This window comes from Peromyscus eremicus, chromosome 9, assembly GCF_949786415.1.
Source record: "Peromyscus eremicus chromosome 9, PerEre_H2_v1, whole genome shotgun sequence".
In the NCBI taxonomy this organism is placed as follows: Eukaryota; Metazoa; Chordata; class Mammalia; order Rodentia; family Cricetidae; genus Peromyscus; species Peromyscus eremicus.
In genome coordinates, this window is record NC_081425.1 from 51,887,027 (window position 1) to 51,904,568 (window position 17,542).

The 17,542-nt window shown below is 42.5% G+C and overlaps 1 protein-coding gene across 4 annotated transcripts in view; it reads left to right on the forward strand.

Annotated features, from left to right (window-relative positions):
- Nucleotides 1-3,306: 3,306 nt before the first annotated feature.
- Nucleotides 3,307-17,542, forward strand: part of Ppp3cc (protein phosphatase 3 catalytic subunit gamma) — a 70,877-nt gene continuing 56,641 nt past the window's right edge. Inside the window, exon 1 of one of the 4 annotated variants that reach the window (XM_059273371.1) lies at nt 3,307-3,510. In XM_059273371.1, the coding sequence (XP_059129354.1) occupies nt 3,462-3,510 (49 nt within the window). In that variant the 5' untranslated portion in view covers nt 3,307-3,461. Of the gene's footprint in view, nt 3,511-3,545; nt 3,672-17,542 lie in introns of those variants that run through there. The other 3 variants (XM_059273370.1, XM_059273369.1, XM_059273372.1) reach the window with 3 other exon arrangements.

The following is a 17,542-nucleotide window of genomic DNA, read 5'->3' on the forward strand; positions in this document are numbered from 1 at the left end:
AGTGCATGTGAAGGTCAGAGGCCAGCTTACTCACTGGCTTTTATCTATCTATCTATCTATCTATCTATCTATCTATCTATCTATTATCTATTTATCTATTTATTATCTATCTATTTATTTATTATTAATTAGTGTGTGGTGTGTGTCTGAGCATGCATGTGAAAGTCAGAGGACAACTTTGTGAGATTGGTTCTCTCATATATATATATATATATATATATATATATATATATATATATATGTGTATATTTGGTTTTTCAAGACAGGGTTTCTCTGTGTAGCTTTGCGCCTTTCCTGGATCTCGCTCTGTAGACCAGGCTGGCCTCGAACTCACAGAGATCTGCCTGCCTCTGCCTCCCGAGTGCTGGGATTAAAGGGGTGCACCACCACCGCCTGGCTACTCTCCTTATATGTTTTCGTGGATTCTGGAGATCCAATTCAGGTTCCCAGGCTCATGTTGCAGGTATCCTTACGAGTTCTCTGAACCATCTTGCCAGCCCTATTTTTTTTTTTTTTTTTTTTTGTTAAGTTAGGCTCTCTGTAACCTAGGTTGGCTTTGAACTCTGGATCCCCCTGCTTCTTTCTACCTGCCAAGTGCTGGGATTACAGGCATATGCCGCCATGCCTGGCTAAATGAATACGGATACAAACAATCGCAATAGACTATATAGAAAGAAACTGGGCACTGAGTACCAGAAATTGAAGAAATACTTTGTCTTGTACTTTCTTTGGGAGTATTTATTATTTTTTTTTCATGGTGCTGGAAATAGAACCCAGGGTCTTGCACATTCCAGACAAGTGCTGTTATACTGAGCTACATCACCAGCCCTGTAATTTTTTTTGGTTTTTTGAGACGGGTTTCTCTGTGTAGTTTTGGTGCCTGTCCTGGATCTCACTCTGTAGACCAGGTTGGCCTTGAACTCACAGAGATCCGCCTGGCTCTGCCTCTTGAGTGCTGGGACTAAAGACATGCACCACAACTGCCCAGCTTAATTTTTTAAAGTCATGGACATATATCATAAAAATATATTATCAATCATCAACACTGCATACAAATGCTGATAGGTAGATAGATAGATAGATAGATAGATAATATTTTTAAAATTTTTTAAGCAAAAATACAAGGGCAGAGTTGGATTCAAGTTGTAGTTCTCCATGACAGTATTTATTCAACATCTATACGGTCATTTTCTTCCTCTGTAATATAATATTGTTGGTCCAAGAGGATCCTTAGGCTTTAGCCTTTTAGATATTTGTGTTAGCTAGTTTTGTGTCCACTTGACACAAGTTATAGTCATTTAGGAAGGGGGAAACCTTAATTGGGTAAATGTTCCCACCAAATTGGCCAGAGGGCAACCTGTGGTGCATTTTCTTAATTGATGATTGACATGGGTGGTGCCACCCCTGGGCAAGTGGTTCTCGGGTGTATAAAAAAGCATGCTGAGCAAGCCGTGAGGAGCAAGCCGGTAAGTAGCACTCCTTCATGGCTTCTGTTTCAGTTCCTGCTGTGAGTTTCTGAACCTCACTTTCCTTCAAAAGGACTGTGGCCAGGACATGTAAGCTGAAATAAACCCTTTCCTCCCCAAGTTGCTTTTGATCATAGTGTTTTAATACAGCAAAGAAACCTTACCTAAGACAATATTCCAATTATCCAGTTACACTTCACTCAGCCTCTGGGTACAAGAGCATATGAAATAATTTTAAATTGGTTTGCAGATTCCCAAAACTTTGTTTTTTAGCAATCCTGTGAGTGTTAGCAACTGCTATGCTTCAGAGCCTGCTTGACAGAGGTGTGGCACCCTGATTGCTTCTTTAATGGAGAACTTTCTTAAAATATCTCAACCGTTCTCGCTGTGGAAGCCTGAAGCCAGGCTCTTTGAAAACAAAGCCATATTCTATTTATTCCCCAAAGTAGTCCTGCCTCAAGTGTGCCTTACTGTGAAAGATCTTAGGTCAAAAAAACCTCAAGAGACAATGCAGGGTCTGATTCTAGTCCATATCTCCAGACCTTCTTTCCATAAATGAATCTATACTAGGGAAGACGTAGTCTTTACCCTGCAATCGCTTAGCGAGAAGCTATCCATAACACTTTCTGCAATGGCTGGGCATGGTGGTACACACCAAAAATCCCAGCACTTGGGAGGTGGAGGCAGGAGAATCAGTAGTTCAGGATCATTCTTGGCCACATATCACGTTCTAGGCCAACCTGAGTGACTCGAGACCTGTTTCAAAAAACAAAACAAACAAAACAAAGCAACTTTCTGCAATGATGGAAATGTCCTATCACAGCCAATAATGTAGCCAGCGCTTGAAGTGTGGCCAGTACACAGAAGAAACTGAACCACATAGTCACATGTGATTACTTATTGGCCACTGTAGACCACCCAACCTCGACCTCCACTTGCACTAGTATGGGCGAGCCCACTAGTACACCCAAATGTAAACACCTCACGCAGCCACATGCATGCACACACACACACACACACACACACACACACACACACACACGCGATGGGGAGTCAGATGCGGTGTCATTGTATCACGGTGGAATAAATGTGTCCAGTAGGCTGGTGACCCATTAAAGAAAGAAAGATCGCTTCGAAGTCAATTCCCTTCATCAAGGAGGTCTAGGCTAGCGTCCTAGAAGTCAGTGGCTGCTTTCTCTTGGAAGTAGAAACAGTCCCTCCCACCCTCCCAAGTGCCGGACTGTAACTAGGATGGGCACGAAGGTCTTTAGGATACCAGGTACAAGCTGCATGCAACAAACACAAAGTTGGCTTAGGGAGTTTCAAGGTTTGGGGGTTGGAAAATGGGAGAGAGTCATCCGAGGAGCGGGGTAGAATGGATAATTTCTTTTGGAGACAAAGTGGGTGGGGGACCCAGGGGTAAGGAGAAGACTGGGGCTCTCTCTGATGAGGGGACACAGACTCGGTACCACCGAGAGTCAGGACGCCGGCCTGGCCCCAAGATCGTTGCTGCCTTTGGAGCCCCAGAGGCTGGTTTGAGCCGCTCCAGGTCGGGGGTAAGGGTGGCCGGCACCAGCCAAAGAGCATCCGCCCAACACCACCCTGACGGCGGGTAGCAAGGATCCAGAGCGGAAAGCGGGCAGGCGCGCGTGCGCAGAGCGCGGCGGCGGCGGCGGCGGCGGCACGCGGGGCCGCCGGGAAGTTGTGAGCGCGGAGGCGCGCACGCGGGGGCCCCTGGCCGCGCGCAGCCGCGGTCTCCCTAGTTGTGTCCCCTCAGCCGCGGTCGCCGTCGCTCTCGACGCGGTCGTCCCCGCCGAGCCGCGGGCGCCGCCGCCGCCGCCGCCGCAGGGAGGGAGCGGCGCTGCGGCCGCCGCCGTCCGAGGACGCCCCGTATTCCGGGGCCCGGCACGGTGGCTGCCGGCTCGCCGAGCGCAGCCCGCTGGGGAGGAAGGCGGCGGCTCGCGTCCTGTGGGCCGCCGGAGCCGGGAGGAGACCATGTCCGGGAAGCACCCTCCGCTCTCCACGACCGAGCGCGTCATCAAAGGTGCCGAGCGCGCCGCGGGGAACGGCCCTCGCCGGGCGACGGCTCGGGGACTCGAGGAGCGGGGATGGAGGCCGCGGCGGGAGGCGCTGCAGGGCGCGGGGAGGACCGGGCGGCCGGCCGCCGGCGTCCTCGGTGACTGCTGGACGGGTACCTAGCGGGAGGTGGGTAGAGCGACCGCGCCCGCCATCCTCTCCCACAGCATCCAGGCGCTCCCTCCTCGGTCCTTTTTCCTCGACTTCTATCTAGGGACGCCGTCTGGGGTTGTGTGAGCAGAGAGTTCACTTGACGCACCCCAGTCGTTGCTTTTTTCCTTAGGCTCAGCTCTTTCTTGACAGCCCCTTGCCTAACGCTTAAAATTTTTTTTTCTTGAGGGGTGTGGTGGGTATACTGTGCACGTTTGGCCCACTTTCTCTAGATATCACAAGTCGCTGCTTTTACTAAAAGAAACGAGTGATAGTCACACAAATCTTTTTAAGGGGCTTACCGATTTCTTGACATGTGGACTTCTGTTTTTCGCTTTGGCTGTTAGGAACTTGGTGAATAATAACCTCTGATTGAGATGTCTTACCGTTAGATCTTATTTTCATTGTTATTAGAAGAAGAAAATATAAAAATGTTTGTTTCTCAGTCTTGCAGGATTTTATGGTGTAGTTTCTGCCCGTTATCCAACAGGACCTGTCAAACATAACCACTGATTCATGTGCTTCTATTGTCCGACTGTAAGACCTCCTCCTTCTCTCTCCCTATTCATAGTTGGTTTGAAAGCACTGTTTTCTAAGAAGGTAATATATTAGACCAGCTGTTTTTGAGCGAGGTGGTTTTCATCACAATGGGAGAAAACTATTAAAATACCTTCTTCCCCCATTTCATTTTGATATTAGAAGAAAGGAAACTAAGATTAGTAACGATAATCTTTTTAAGGGGGGAGCCTATTGCGTGCTGACAGAGAGAAGGACAGTATTAATGTCATAAATGTTGGCTATCTGCCTTGCCGAACAGTACATAACGATATTTTTGAGACTTATGTCCTTAGAATTTGTTATCATTAGGGATTTAAGTAATTGCTCATGTAATGGATTAGTCTTTTAACAGCTGAAGTGTCCTGACCGTTTTAGCGTAAGTCTTCATAACATCTAACCCGTAAGGAGGAGATATGCCTCTTTTAATACACAGTCACTTCACACAACCTTTTCTGATGGAGCATTATGTACATTAATTTCTGAACTGTACGGTTAATATGACCAGTACAGTCGATTGAGTAAGGGGATTGGCAGTTTCCTCCTACATTAAAATGACTTCTCACCACTGTACCACCGTAGCGTTTCATCCGCCCTTTTCTTTCTAGTACTTTTCTCTGTCAAAATACGCCTCTTTCTCAGCTGAAGTAGGCAAGGGAACCAGTTAAACCTGAATCCCGTGTCAAGTCAGGGTAAATGAGGTCTGAGCGAGGCTTAGTGGTACCCTCAGACCTTCCAGAATTTCAGTCTAATCTCTTTTTGTACCAGTTATCTCCACCATAATGTACACAGGACATTTTAAAATGACCATTTCTTACACTTAAACAGAAGTGGAATGAAAGGCAGTTAAAGTGTAGGTGCTGTTTATTGCTAGGTATGTTTGCAGCTAAGTGTTCTTATGTATGATACAAACTTGTTCTTTAGCAGAATTACAAATTACCACATGCTGTATACTTTCAAGACCTGTGTCTCTCTGTGTGAGTGATTAAGCAGAGTTTCACTCTGTTGTCCAGCCAGGCAAACTCAAGGTTACCCTCCTATCGCAGTCAAAGTGTAGGGATTACAGGTGAAAAACTACACACCTAGGTTAAGCCTTTTTTTCTTTTCTTTTTCTTTTTCTTTTTCTTTTTCTTTTCTTTTATTTTTTCTTCCTTCCTTCCTTCCTTCCTTCCTTCCTTCCTTCCTTCCTTCCTTCCTTCCTTCCTTCCTTCCTTCCTTCCCAGGATCTTTCTTTTAGTCCTGGATGTCCTGGATCTGTGGTGGTACACAACTTTAATCCCAGCCCTCAGGAGGGAGAGGCAGGCAGATCTTTGTGATTTCAGGCTAGCCTGGTCTACAGAGTGAATTCTAGAACAGGCAGGGCTACACAGAGAAACCCTGTCTCGTAAAAAACCAAAAGTAAATAAATAAATAAAACAAGTAAGCACTTGACCTCAGCAGTGTTGGATTCTGGGTAACTTTCTTCTTGGGTTTTCTAGAGTTTGAAATAGTTGAAGTTGCTTTTTAACAAAATTGGGTGTAAGGCCAAGCATGGTGGTACATGCCAGTCATCCCAGGACTGGGGAAGCAGAGGGAAGAGGATCAGGAGTTCAAGGTCTTTCTCAGCTACAGAGATCAAGGCTAGTCTGGGCAGCTTGAGATCCCATTTTTAAGAAAAGAAAGGAAGGAAGGAAGGAAAGAAAGAAAAGCAAGCCAGGCATGACTGTGTGAGCAGGAAAGGCCTGTTGTATTGGCCTCCAGGCCCTGATCTGATGCTCTTTTGCCTGGACAGTTGTCTGCGTTTATTCACAGCTCCAAAGCTGTATCAGAGGTGATGCCACAGCCGTTATTTTTGGTTGTGTTATTTCCTGTTAACTTTAAAGTCTACTTAATTGTTTTGTGAGAGCAAATCTTGAAGAAGAGTGGGTGGGTGGGCGTGGTTGTATTTTGAATGTCCTTTGAATGCAGCTTTCTGAAACTGCAGTGGGTAGAAAACCTGCTTTACTCTTGCTTCTGGGCCTTGTGTGTGTGTGTACTAGTGTTTTTCGGTTAGCATCAGAAATAATGGGTTTCATTTTAATATTTTTATCCTTTGGTTGTGAGCCTTAGCCTGTAACAGAAGAGCCATTTCTCCAGCCCAGTCTGTCATCATAACTTCATTTATCTATCTATTTATTGAGACAGGGTCTCACTGTGCAGCTAGCCATGGCTGGAACTCACTATGTGGACAAGGCTGGCCTCTGCCTCCCAGGGCTTCAGTCAAAGACATATGATGTCACACCTGGTTTTTTGTTTTTTGTTTTTTTTTTTTTTTTACTTTGCCTTTTTATTGACACTTGTTTCTGATTAATAATCTCATTTGTAGTAATTTTCTTGTTCAGCCTGCATCATATAAACGATTTTGGAAATTTAAAGATAATTAAGAAACATGAAAGCAGTTACATAATCAATCCCCCTGCCCCATGATCTTGCTATGTAGCCCTGGCTGGCCTTCAAGTTGTTGAAGTCCTCCTGTCTCAACCTCCTAAGTGCTGTGATTACAGGTGTGTGCCATCGTACCTAACTTCCTGCTAGATCTCTAGCTACATAAGTGGTTAGTAGAAAATTCGTTAGCAGTTGAAAACCACCAAAGTTACGAAGCAGATGAAATTATAACAGGATTAAAAAACAAAACAAACTGAGCTGGGCAGTGGTAGCACACACCTTTAATCCTAGCACTTGGGAGGCAGAGGCAGGCAGATCTCTGTGAGTTCGAGACCAGCCTGGTCTACAGAGCAAGTTCCAGGATACGCTCCAAAAGCTGCACAGAGAAACCCAAACTGGAACAGCCTCATCCTAGCCTAGAAACACCTGTTTCAAAATGGAGAGGTTATGTGAGTGGACTCCTGTCTGTGGATGAAGAGGCAGACTTCTGTCCAGCATTTGTCTGGGGGCTGATTTCTTCTGCAGCTTATTTTGTGTTTAAAACCTCTTAGGATCTAGCTCATTAAGTGCTGTCTGCAGTGCCCCCCTAACTGTTCGTTCATTTCTCTGCTTTGAAAGTCACATTTCGATGAACCTCTAAGGCAGAGGCTCTGAACTGGGGTCTTGCTGCTAGCATCTGGGGCAGAGAACTAGGAACTCCAATAACTGAGTTATGAGATATTTCCATTTAACAACCCCCTTCCCCATTTTCAAGTTTCTTTTCTTGTTTGGAGGTCTTTTTGGTTTTTTTCTTTCTTCTTGGTGTCACCCTCTTTAGTCACAGGGGTTTTTAAGTACTTTTCTCTTTTGTATGTATTCTGAACCCTGCTAATCATGAAACTTGGAAGACAGAAAGAGAAGAAAACAAAAACTTCATGCCCGAAACAGCTGCTATTAATACTCTCCTGCATTTCCATTTCCTGGGAATTTTGAATTAAAAAGAAAACAGATCACACACACTAAAGCTTTCATTAGACAAATCTTTCATATTTTAACATAAACATTGTAGTTTTACAGAAATACTCCCATGAAGTTTGCAGACTGCATGAGCATGGTTTGAAAGTCTTTTTGCTCCTACATTGGCACCTTAAGTTTTCAGTGGGGGTAGCACAATACCAATCCTGAAAAACATCTTCATATGACTTTTCAAAGTGAGTAAGACTTGGGGTGTGTACTTGTGCTTGCCAGCAGGGTTCGGTTTGTGCTTGATTTGCAGTTGTAGTCAATAACTGCAAGCCTTACGACACGTGAAGTTGTTGCTATTGAGATTCCTGCATCTGAATAGAACTCAGACATTGTAAACACCTAATTCTTTTTTTTTTTTTTTTTTTTGTGGTTTTTCGAGACAGGGTTTCTCTGTGTAGCTTTGCGCCTTTCCTGGAACTTGCTTTGGAGACCAGGCTGGCCTTGAACTCACAGAGATCCGCCTGGCTCTGCCTCCCGAGTGCTGGGATTAAAGGCGTGCGCCACCACCACCCGGCTTAATTCTTTTTTTTTGAGTGGGGATAAGCTGCTCTCTTTAGCCTATGTTACTGGGTGTGATCAAAGTTTTATATTAGACATTTGATGGTACAGCTTTCTATAAGCAACATTATCACTTGTTTGTTTTAGTTCTGGAGATAGAGCCTTGTGTGAATGCTGGGCAAGCACTGTGGCACTGAGCTATGGGCTCAGTCTAATAGCTTACAATCACTTTTACTATAAAGTCTCTAAGTTAGCAGATGAGTTAAGAGGGAAATAATAAGGACTCAAAGAGACAAGTAATTAAAGCCCTTTCTTAGGCCATATTTGGTAATAGGAATAGAATACTTTTCCATTAGGCTAACATTTTTGGAAAAAATTTAATGTTTAGATTTACATATGTAAGAGAATTATTCAGCTAATTGTGTCACTTGTAGTCATTTTGGGGTCTTATTTGGAGCTACTTAATTGCCAAATGACTAGTGGAAATGAAAGCATGTCTCAGTCTCATTACTACCCTCATGGTACAACCATTTGTAGAATGTAAGTTTTCAAGTTTTAATGCATGGAGAAACATCTGCACTTCACCAAAGATGAAAGAGAAGCCGGTAATTCAGAAGTGCCAGAGATAGCGGTGAAGTGCAGATTAGGGTTCGAGGCAACTGACTGATTCTATTAAGAAGCCAGAGAGGTGGCATAGCCGTTAAGAGCACTTGTTGATCTTAGGAGGATCCAGGCGTGGTTCCCAGCATCCACATGGTAGCTCACAATCATCTGTGACTCCAGTTTCAGGGCATCTGATTCTGATTTCTGTGGGCATCAGGCATGCATATGGTATACATACATGCACACAGGCAAAACAATCATACACATAAAATAAAATTAAAAAATTAAAAGAAGAGGGTAGCAAGTTATTTTGATATATTTAAAAATAGGCTTATCAGCCTAATTTTAAAAATTACATAAATGATGTGCAGTGGTAATTTATTATTTTATTAAGAGACTAGAGTGAAGGAAAAAAAGGTTGAGGGATAGATATTAAAACTTTTCATGAAGCCGGGCAGCAGTGGCGCACACCTTTAATCCCAGCACTCTGGAGGCAGAGGCAGGCGGATCTCTGTGAGTTCGAGGCCAGCCTGCTCTACAGAGCAAGATCCAGGACAAGCACCAAAACTACACAGAAAACAAAAACAAAAACAAAAACACCAAAAAAACAAACAAAAAGCTGTTCATGAGTAGAGGAGAAAGGATGTTCTAAGCTTACTTCCTGTTCTGTTAACCACACCACTTACCAGTTTAGGAATTGGCTCAAGTGACAAGCTAACAGTCATTTCAGCTCTTCTCCTTTTGCTGCAAAGCCGGTCCCACCAGCTGAGAGAAACTGGACTTCTGGTTTCGGAGTAGCCTGCTTCATCCCTCTCTCAGCTTCCTCGGCCATTGAGGGCCTTTTGATCCAGCTGTTTATTCTCCATGCTCCTCCAGGATCTGTGACTAATGTCAGGAACTCTTCTTAAGCTTGGACTCTTTCATGAGTTCTTCCTGCCTGAAGGATAGGTTCTGAGTTGGTGAACAGTACCGCCCTGCATGCTAAACCTCTCTAACCTCCCTCTCCACTTCCTCTTCAACACCTCACATCTCCAACTTACTAACCACTGCTCGTAGGTCCCTGGGTGTTTTGCATCTGTGACTGGGCATTGCTTCCATGTAGAATTTGTCCTACAATCTGCCTCATCCATTTATCTTTCAAGATTGAGCTGAGAGGACGTCTTATAAATTTTTTCCTCTACTAGATGGCTGTATGTAAAGAATAATGGCTTTAGCTGGATGATGGTGATGCAGGCCTTTAATCCCAGCACTCTGGAGGCAGAGGCAGGAGGATCTCTCTGAGTTCCAGGCCAGCCTGGTCTACAGAACTAGTTCCAGGACAGCCAGGGCTACACAGGGAAACCCTGTCTCAAACAAACAAACAAACAAACAAACAAACAAACAAATAAATGAATGAATAAACAAACAAACAAATAAATAAATAAATAAATAAATAAATAGGCTTTAGATCATGGCTCCAAAGTCAGATTTACCTGGATTCAAATTAATTCTTCCTTTTAGTAGGTGGCTGCACGGCCACGAACAAACCAGTTGGGCAGTTTGCTTGTCTAGAAGAGGGATAATGAAAAACTTACAAGGTAATTGGAAAGATTAATACTCTCCAAAGTGCAGTGGCAGGCACACATAAGTTCTATGTGCATAGCAGATGCTGCTTTTACCGCCACCGCCGCTGCCATTGTTGCTAGCTATTATTTCCTATGAACTCCCACTAATACTCTGCTGCTCCACAAACTCTTGAAAGAGATTTATTTCTTTTTATTTTATGAGTATGAGCATTTGTCTACATGTATGTATGTGCACCATGTGTGCCCAGAAGAGGGTGTTGGATCCCTTGGAACTGGAGTCATAGATCATTGTGGGCCACTTTGTGGGTGCTGGGAACTGAACCCAGGTCCTCATCAATAGCAACAAGTGCTCTTAACCACCAGGCTTTCTCTCCAGCCCCAATTTTACAAACATTTGGGAGTGTTTTCATGCTGGATGTAGACACTGTAGTTCAGTGGTAGAGCACTTGCCTAGTATGCATGTAACCCTGGGTCCATTGTTGAGTACCACTCCCCCTTCCCAAATATTTCACACTAAACTTTTTTTCAGGGCAATAATTGTACTCCTTAAAGTGGAATACAGTGTCTAGCTCATGTCTGGGTCCCTAGGAAATGTTTAAGTGCAACTATAAGAATCTGATTTTTTGGATAACAGTATAGGAAAGAGAATATGCTCTGCTCACTACACCCTGTGTGACTTTTCTTCTTTACTGTTGCTTGCTGTAGATTTAAAATAGGAGCCAGCACTGACCTCAGACTTCAAAGAATAGTGTATGTGAAGTGCTTAGCACAGTTCCCATTGGAGGCACTTAGTGAATAAATGCTACCAGTTACTCATTAAGTTACTCTTTGGCTGGGGTTGTAGTTCACTGGTAGAGCTTGCTTAGCATGTTTGAGGCCCCAACACAGAAGTGGGTGTTAACTGTAAATCTTGATGACATTTGACAGGGAACCCATTCTGTGTAAACTGGCATATGAAATAAAGAGAGTGATATGTTGTGTTTTCCAGCCTTATTCTTCACTTCGCAAGGATTTAAACTTAAAATACTTAAGGAGAAGAATGATGAAGTGTCTTTCTTGTAGTATACGTAGGATTTTGGAAATCTGTCTATTCATAAACAAGTATTGATGAATTCTTACTATGTTGCACACATTTTTTGTTATATTTAGAAGCTTAAACACTGCTTGGAATGTACTCACAGAGTATAGCACTTAATAGCCTCCCCAAAATGTAACAGAACATTAGGACCATGGAGCTGCCTGTGACTAATGCTTGTGAAAAAGTGGATGACTAAACTAGACCACATCTGGTGTGAAAGGTTTGCTCCCACACTCTGTAAATTGATAATCTTTTAAACTTTGGTTATGATCGGTGACTAAAAAGATGAGACTTAATTTGCATTTTTCTATGGATGGCTAGGCTTTGTTTAAAAGTTTAAAAGTAAAGTGAGGTGGGTTGGCATAATAAAGGTGGACTTGGCCACTATAGGCTACTATAAAATTGTTATTGTTATTAATTTTGTTTGTTTGTTTGTGTAACTGCTCTGGCTGTCCTGGAACTCGCTCTGTAGACCAGGCTGGCCTGGAGCTCATGCCTGCCTCTGCCTCCTGAGCATTGGCATTAAGGTGTAGGCCACCACTGACCAGCATAAAGTTATTATTTTAATATTTTTATTATTATTATTATTATTATTATTATTATTATTATTATTGTGTTGTTTTATGTGGAAGTTCATGTGTGTGGAGGCCAGAGAAAAATCTCAGGTATCCTGAGAAAGAAGTCTCATCAACCTTTGAGACATGGTCTCTCCATAAGCTAGACTGGCTTGGTTATCGAGCCTTAGAGAGCTTCCCTAGTGCTGGGATTACCAGTTATACACAGACTTTTTACATGAATTCTGGGGATCAAATTGAGATTTTCAAAGCAAAGCACTTTATTGACTGAGCTGTCCCCAACCCCCTAGTTGGTTATTTTGACTATCCTACACTGTTAAGGAAAACATGGCGTCACTGTAGAGCTGTTGACCAGAGGGTGCAGAGTTGAGATAGAAAGGAGGGATCTTTTGATGTTGCATATCTGGGTGACTGAAATAAACTCACAGTGTTACAGTTGTGTATTTATTTGCTAGTGGTGGTGGTGGGGTGCACACAGTAAGGCTGGGCCATGCTTTTGGAAGTCAGAGGACATCTTGCAGGAATTGGTTCTCTCCTACCGTGTGGATTACTAGGGTGGAACTCACGTGGTCAGGCTTGGCAGCTAGAGCCTTTACCTGCTGAGACATCTTGCCAACTTTTGTCTTTGGCTTTTTGAAACAAGATCTTACTATGTATCTCAGGCTGGCCTTGAACTTGATATCCTCTTGCCTTCTGCCTCCTCTGCCTTTCAAGTGCTAGAGGTGTCTACAGGCGTTACAAAGATGGGAGATTGCTCCCAGCAGTCCCAGTTCTTAGAAAATCTGGCGCACACCTTTAATCCCAGCACTCGGGAGGCAGAGCCAGGCGGATCTCTGTGAGTTCCAGGCCAGCCTGGACTACCAAGTGAGTCCCAGGAAAGGCGCAAAGCTACACAGAGAAACCCTGTCTCGAAAAACCAAAAAAAAAAAAAAAAAAAAAAAAAAGAAAATCAAACACCTTATCCAATCCAAATAACTACATCTACTTACTATCCTGTAACACTCAATGGAGCCTTCCTTTTTAAAGATTTGTTTTATTTTTAAGTGTGTGTGTGTGTGTGTGTGTGTGTGTGAGAGAGAGGGGGGGGGGAGAGAGGGAGAGAGGGAGAGAGGGAGGGTGAGTAAGTGAGTGTGCCAGTGAAGTTCAGAGAGGGTAATGGATCCCTGGAGCTGGAATTATTAATGGTTGTAAGCCACTCAGAGTGTAGGTGCTGGGACTGGAACTTGGGTCCTCTGCAAGAGCAATATGCATTCTTAACTACTGAGCCATCTCTCTAGTCCCTCCTTTGATTTTTATTTCTTTTGAGATAGCATCTCATTAAGTTACCCAGGCTGGCCTCAAATGTATTATCTTCCTGTCGTAGCTTCCTAAGTGGGTAAAATTCTCCTATGCCTTCTAGAAAAAAGTTACTGTTTCTGTTGACTGTCACTGATTATTAGCTATAGAAGGGCTACTTCTTAGCTGTTTTTTGACAGTGAATTCTGTGAGCATCAGAACAGAGGGAATGGTCTCCAAGAGCTCCTGTCAGGTCACTGAAGTAAATTTCTTGTTCCAGTAAGTTATGTAAGAATCTAAAAAGAACATATGATTTTCAGTATTTAATCCAACCTCCTCAGTAGTGAATAGTTCATGATTGGAAAGACAGGTGAGTAGATTAGGAAACGAGCATGCAAATGTAGGGCAGGTTTGCTGGCTTAAAATAGAGATGAAGCAGAGTTGTTTGTGGTGAACAGAGATAGCTATTTAGATAAATCCTCCTGTCCCATGAGGGTAAGGACATACAGTAATCTAAAAATAGCCACCTATAGGCCCGTAGCTTTTCAGATCTATCTTTGTACCTTAGGATTAAAGTGGTCATCTCCAGTATGGCCTTTGCTCATTGATGCAGGTCTCATTCGATTTTATTTTTATTTGCTTATACTACTTACACTGTTTAGGTGCTAGGTATATATTATAGCAACACAGCTTGAATTTGATGACAAGAAGGTTGCAGAATTTTTTCCGTGTACTTTAGTTTAAAAACTTAGTTTTAAATTTAATTTTTACTTTGATAATTATACACAAATGTTACAAGAAAATGTACATAAGACCCCCCAGACCCTTCTTCTAAGTCCCCTTTTGCCATAGTGTCAACTTTACACACCACCACAGTCCTATACCCTAAACAACAGAGTGGCATTGCATAAATTCAGAGGTAGTTATTCTTATGACTCCCTGCTATTTGTGTGTGTGTGTGTGTGTGTGTGTGTGTGCATGTGTGTGCGTGTGTGCATACATGTTTGTGTGTGTGTCTATGCATCATATGCCTTGCTTACTTCTGTGATCTTGCCTACAGACCAGCACAATCAAGACTCGGATCAGTGGGCTGGGAGCCTAGCTTAGTGGCTGACGATTTGCCTAGCATTTACATATATAAAATAATAAAATGTTATTCAACAGTACCAGCAACATAAAACTTCTTATAATATTTCTCCTTTATAGCAACACCAGTAACTTTTCCCACCAAAAATTCAGTTTTATAGTTTGAGTCATTTGTAAGTCTGGTTTGATTAAGATTTTGCTTCTGAATTGGAAGTGCTGTAAAGTAATATAACAGAAACCGACAGGTGGTTAAAAGCTAGGTTTCCTGTGGAGTTAGTAAAAACCATGATGAGAAACAAGGGTGCCTTGGCCCCGTTCCAGAGAAGTCTTGAAAGCCCTGGTTAGTCTAAAAGTGTAAGTTGCAAAAGGATGCACAGTATAGTACGATTTAGATAAAAAGATGTTTGTGTAAAAAATCAAAATACATATTAGAAAAGTTATATACACATGGAAGAATATACCACTTTAAGGTACTATTTAACCTGTAGGGAGAAAGGAAGAGTAGTCAAAGATGCATTCTGGTTTGTTTGTTTCTTTCTTTTTAATTCATTGAAATGGGGACTGGAGAGGTGGCTCAGTGGTTAAAAGCACTGGCTGCTCCTCCTGAGGACCCAACTCAATTCCCAGCACTTATATTAGGCAGTTTACAACCCCTATAACTCCACTTCCAGGATGTCTGATGCACTCATACACACCCCCCACATACACATAATTAAAAATGAAATTAAACCAGGACTACATAGAGAAACTCTGTCTCAAAAAATCAAAAATAAATACATTAAATTAATATTTAAATTAAAACTTTGAAATGGGTATGGAAAAGTTGAATATTTTATATTTCCACAGTTGGCATGTGGTATTTATATTATTTGCTGTACCACTTTATACAGAGGATCCAAGTTTGATTCCCAGCACCCATATGGTGACTTATGGCCATTCATAACTTCAGTTTCAGAGGATCCAACTCCCTCTTCTGACCTTTGTAGGCACCAGGGACACCCACAGTACATATGCATACCTGCAGGCAAAACATTCACCATACATGTAAAATAATATAAATCTAAAAAAATTTAAAGTCTCCATATGTACAATGTATTATATATGTGTCTGGAATTTTTTCTTTTCTCCCCTTTAGTATATCTTATTTTTTATTTTTGTGCAAGAGTTGAAGGACAGCTAAACAGATCTTCTTTTACTATCATAAATGAATCTGGTGCTCCCTCGCTCAAGTTCCTGCCGCCTCATTACTTCTTTCCTCACTATATCATTTCCCGCGCTTACAGTCTGTCCTGGCTGACAAGCGGTGGCACTAGCCACTGTGTTGAGAGGCCCGGTGTGTGGTCTTCTGCTCTTGTGAACATCACGTTTGTGGTTATATCTTCTTTTGTTTTGTTTGTTTTCAGGTAGACTCTTCGGTAGGTAGTTGGCTTTGAACTTGCTACATAGGCCAGGTTGGCTTTAAACTTGAGGTGATCCTCCTGCCTCTGCCTCTTGCCTCTGCTTCCCAAGTGCCAAGATTATAGGCATGTGCTATCTATCATACATGGTATTTTCCTTTTTTTTTTTTTTTTTTTTTTTTTTGAGACAGACAGGGTTTCTTTGGGTAGCACTGGCTGTCCTAGAACTTGCTGTGTAGACCAGGCTGACCTGAGACTCACAGAGATCTTCCTGCCTCTGCCTCCCATGTGCTAGGATTAAAGGCGTGTGCCTCCACTGCCCAGCCGTATATGGTCTTTTCTATCTTGTTTTATGTGAATTGTTTTATCCTACTTAACTAGAATATAAGGTTCTTCATGGGAGACTCCTGTGTTAATCTTTTTTTTTTTTTTTTGGTTTTTCGAGACAGGGTTTCTCTGTGTAGCTTTGCGCCTTTCCTGGGACTCACTTGGTAGCCCAGGCTGGCCTCGAACTCATAGAGATCCGCCTGGCTCTGCCTCCCGAGTGCTGGGATTAAAGGCGTGCACCACCACCGCCCGGCTCCTGTGTTAATCTTACATATGCCACATGCCACCACACAGTGAGATAGTAGTAGATAAATATGTAATTATTTAACAATAATGTAATATTTCCCTAGTGTTTTTTTTCCCTTGGCATTTTAGATTTTACTTTGAAAATCCTTCTAGCTCATTGTCTACCAAAGATTTCAGAACTTCACTTTTACAAATATCATTATTACCCAGAATTCTAGGCTGGAAATAGAAACATAGATTTATTAGGTATTGAGTGTTTGTGTTAGTAATGTGTACTCTAAGCCTTTAAAAGGATGATACTGGATGACTGGACCTGAATTGTAGGAGATGAAAGTTGATGTCGAAGCTTCATAAAGAAATGGAGTGTGACCCCCACACACATCTTTCCTAGCTCTCATTAGTAAGGAAGATGATGTTAGTCGTGGCCAGTGGGCTTATTTCTCTAAGCTTGCTGTGTTTTTGTTAGTTTGTTTTGAGACAGAGTCTGACGTAGCTCAGGGCAGCCTGAAAGTAGCTAAGTAGCTGAGGCTCTTGAACTGATCCTTACCACGCCCACTCCCCAGCGCTGGGCTTACAAGGGTGAGCTTCCATGCCTGATCAAGTCTGTTGCTGTTAAATAAAATTAAGGAGGTCAGCAATCTTCATCTGGAAGTAAAACAGAAGAATAAAATGCCCCATTAGTACAGCAAAGAGTTCAGTGAGTTTATGTCCTGTTTCACATACTGAAATTGACACCAGAAAGGTAAATGCAATGGTTTATTAGTTTTATCTTGGCTCTCTTTTAAACTAGAGCTACAAGTTTCTTACAGTTTTTTAGTGTAACTCAGGTGCGAAGTAATGTTAAAAATAATTTAATAATAGTTGAAGTCCCGGACTTTTTTTTAGTGTCTGTAAGAATTGGATTGGACTCAGGTTTATAACATATAACTACTTCCCTGTCACTTCGCATCTTGCATCTGAACTATTTGTCCTTTTCTGCCTATATAGTTGTTGTTTACACTTAGACCTGACTGATCTCTCAGGTTATTTTCATTCCTGCCCATGGTATAATGCTCTGATACAAGGCCAACCTGGGGAACTTAGACTCTATCTCAAAGTAAAAGTAAAAATAGGACTGTTAAAACACACACACACACACACACACACACACACACACACACACACACTGATATATTGTGTACCCTAATAAAATTTGCCTGACAGCAGAGAACAGAACAAGCCACTAGATTAAACATAG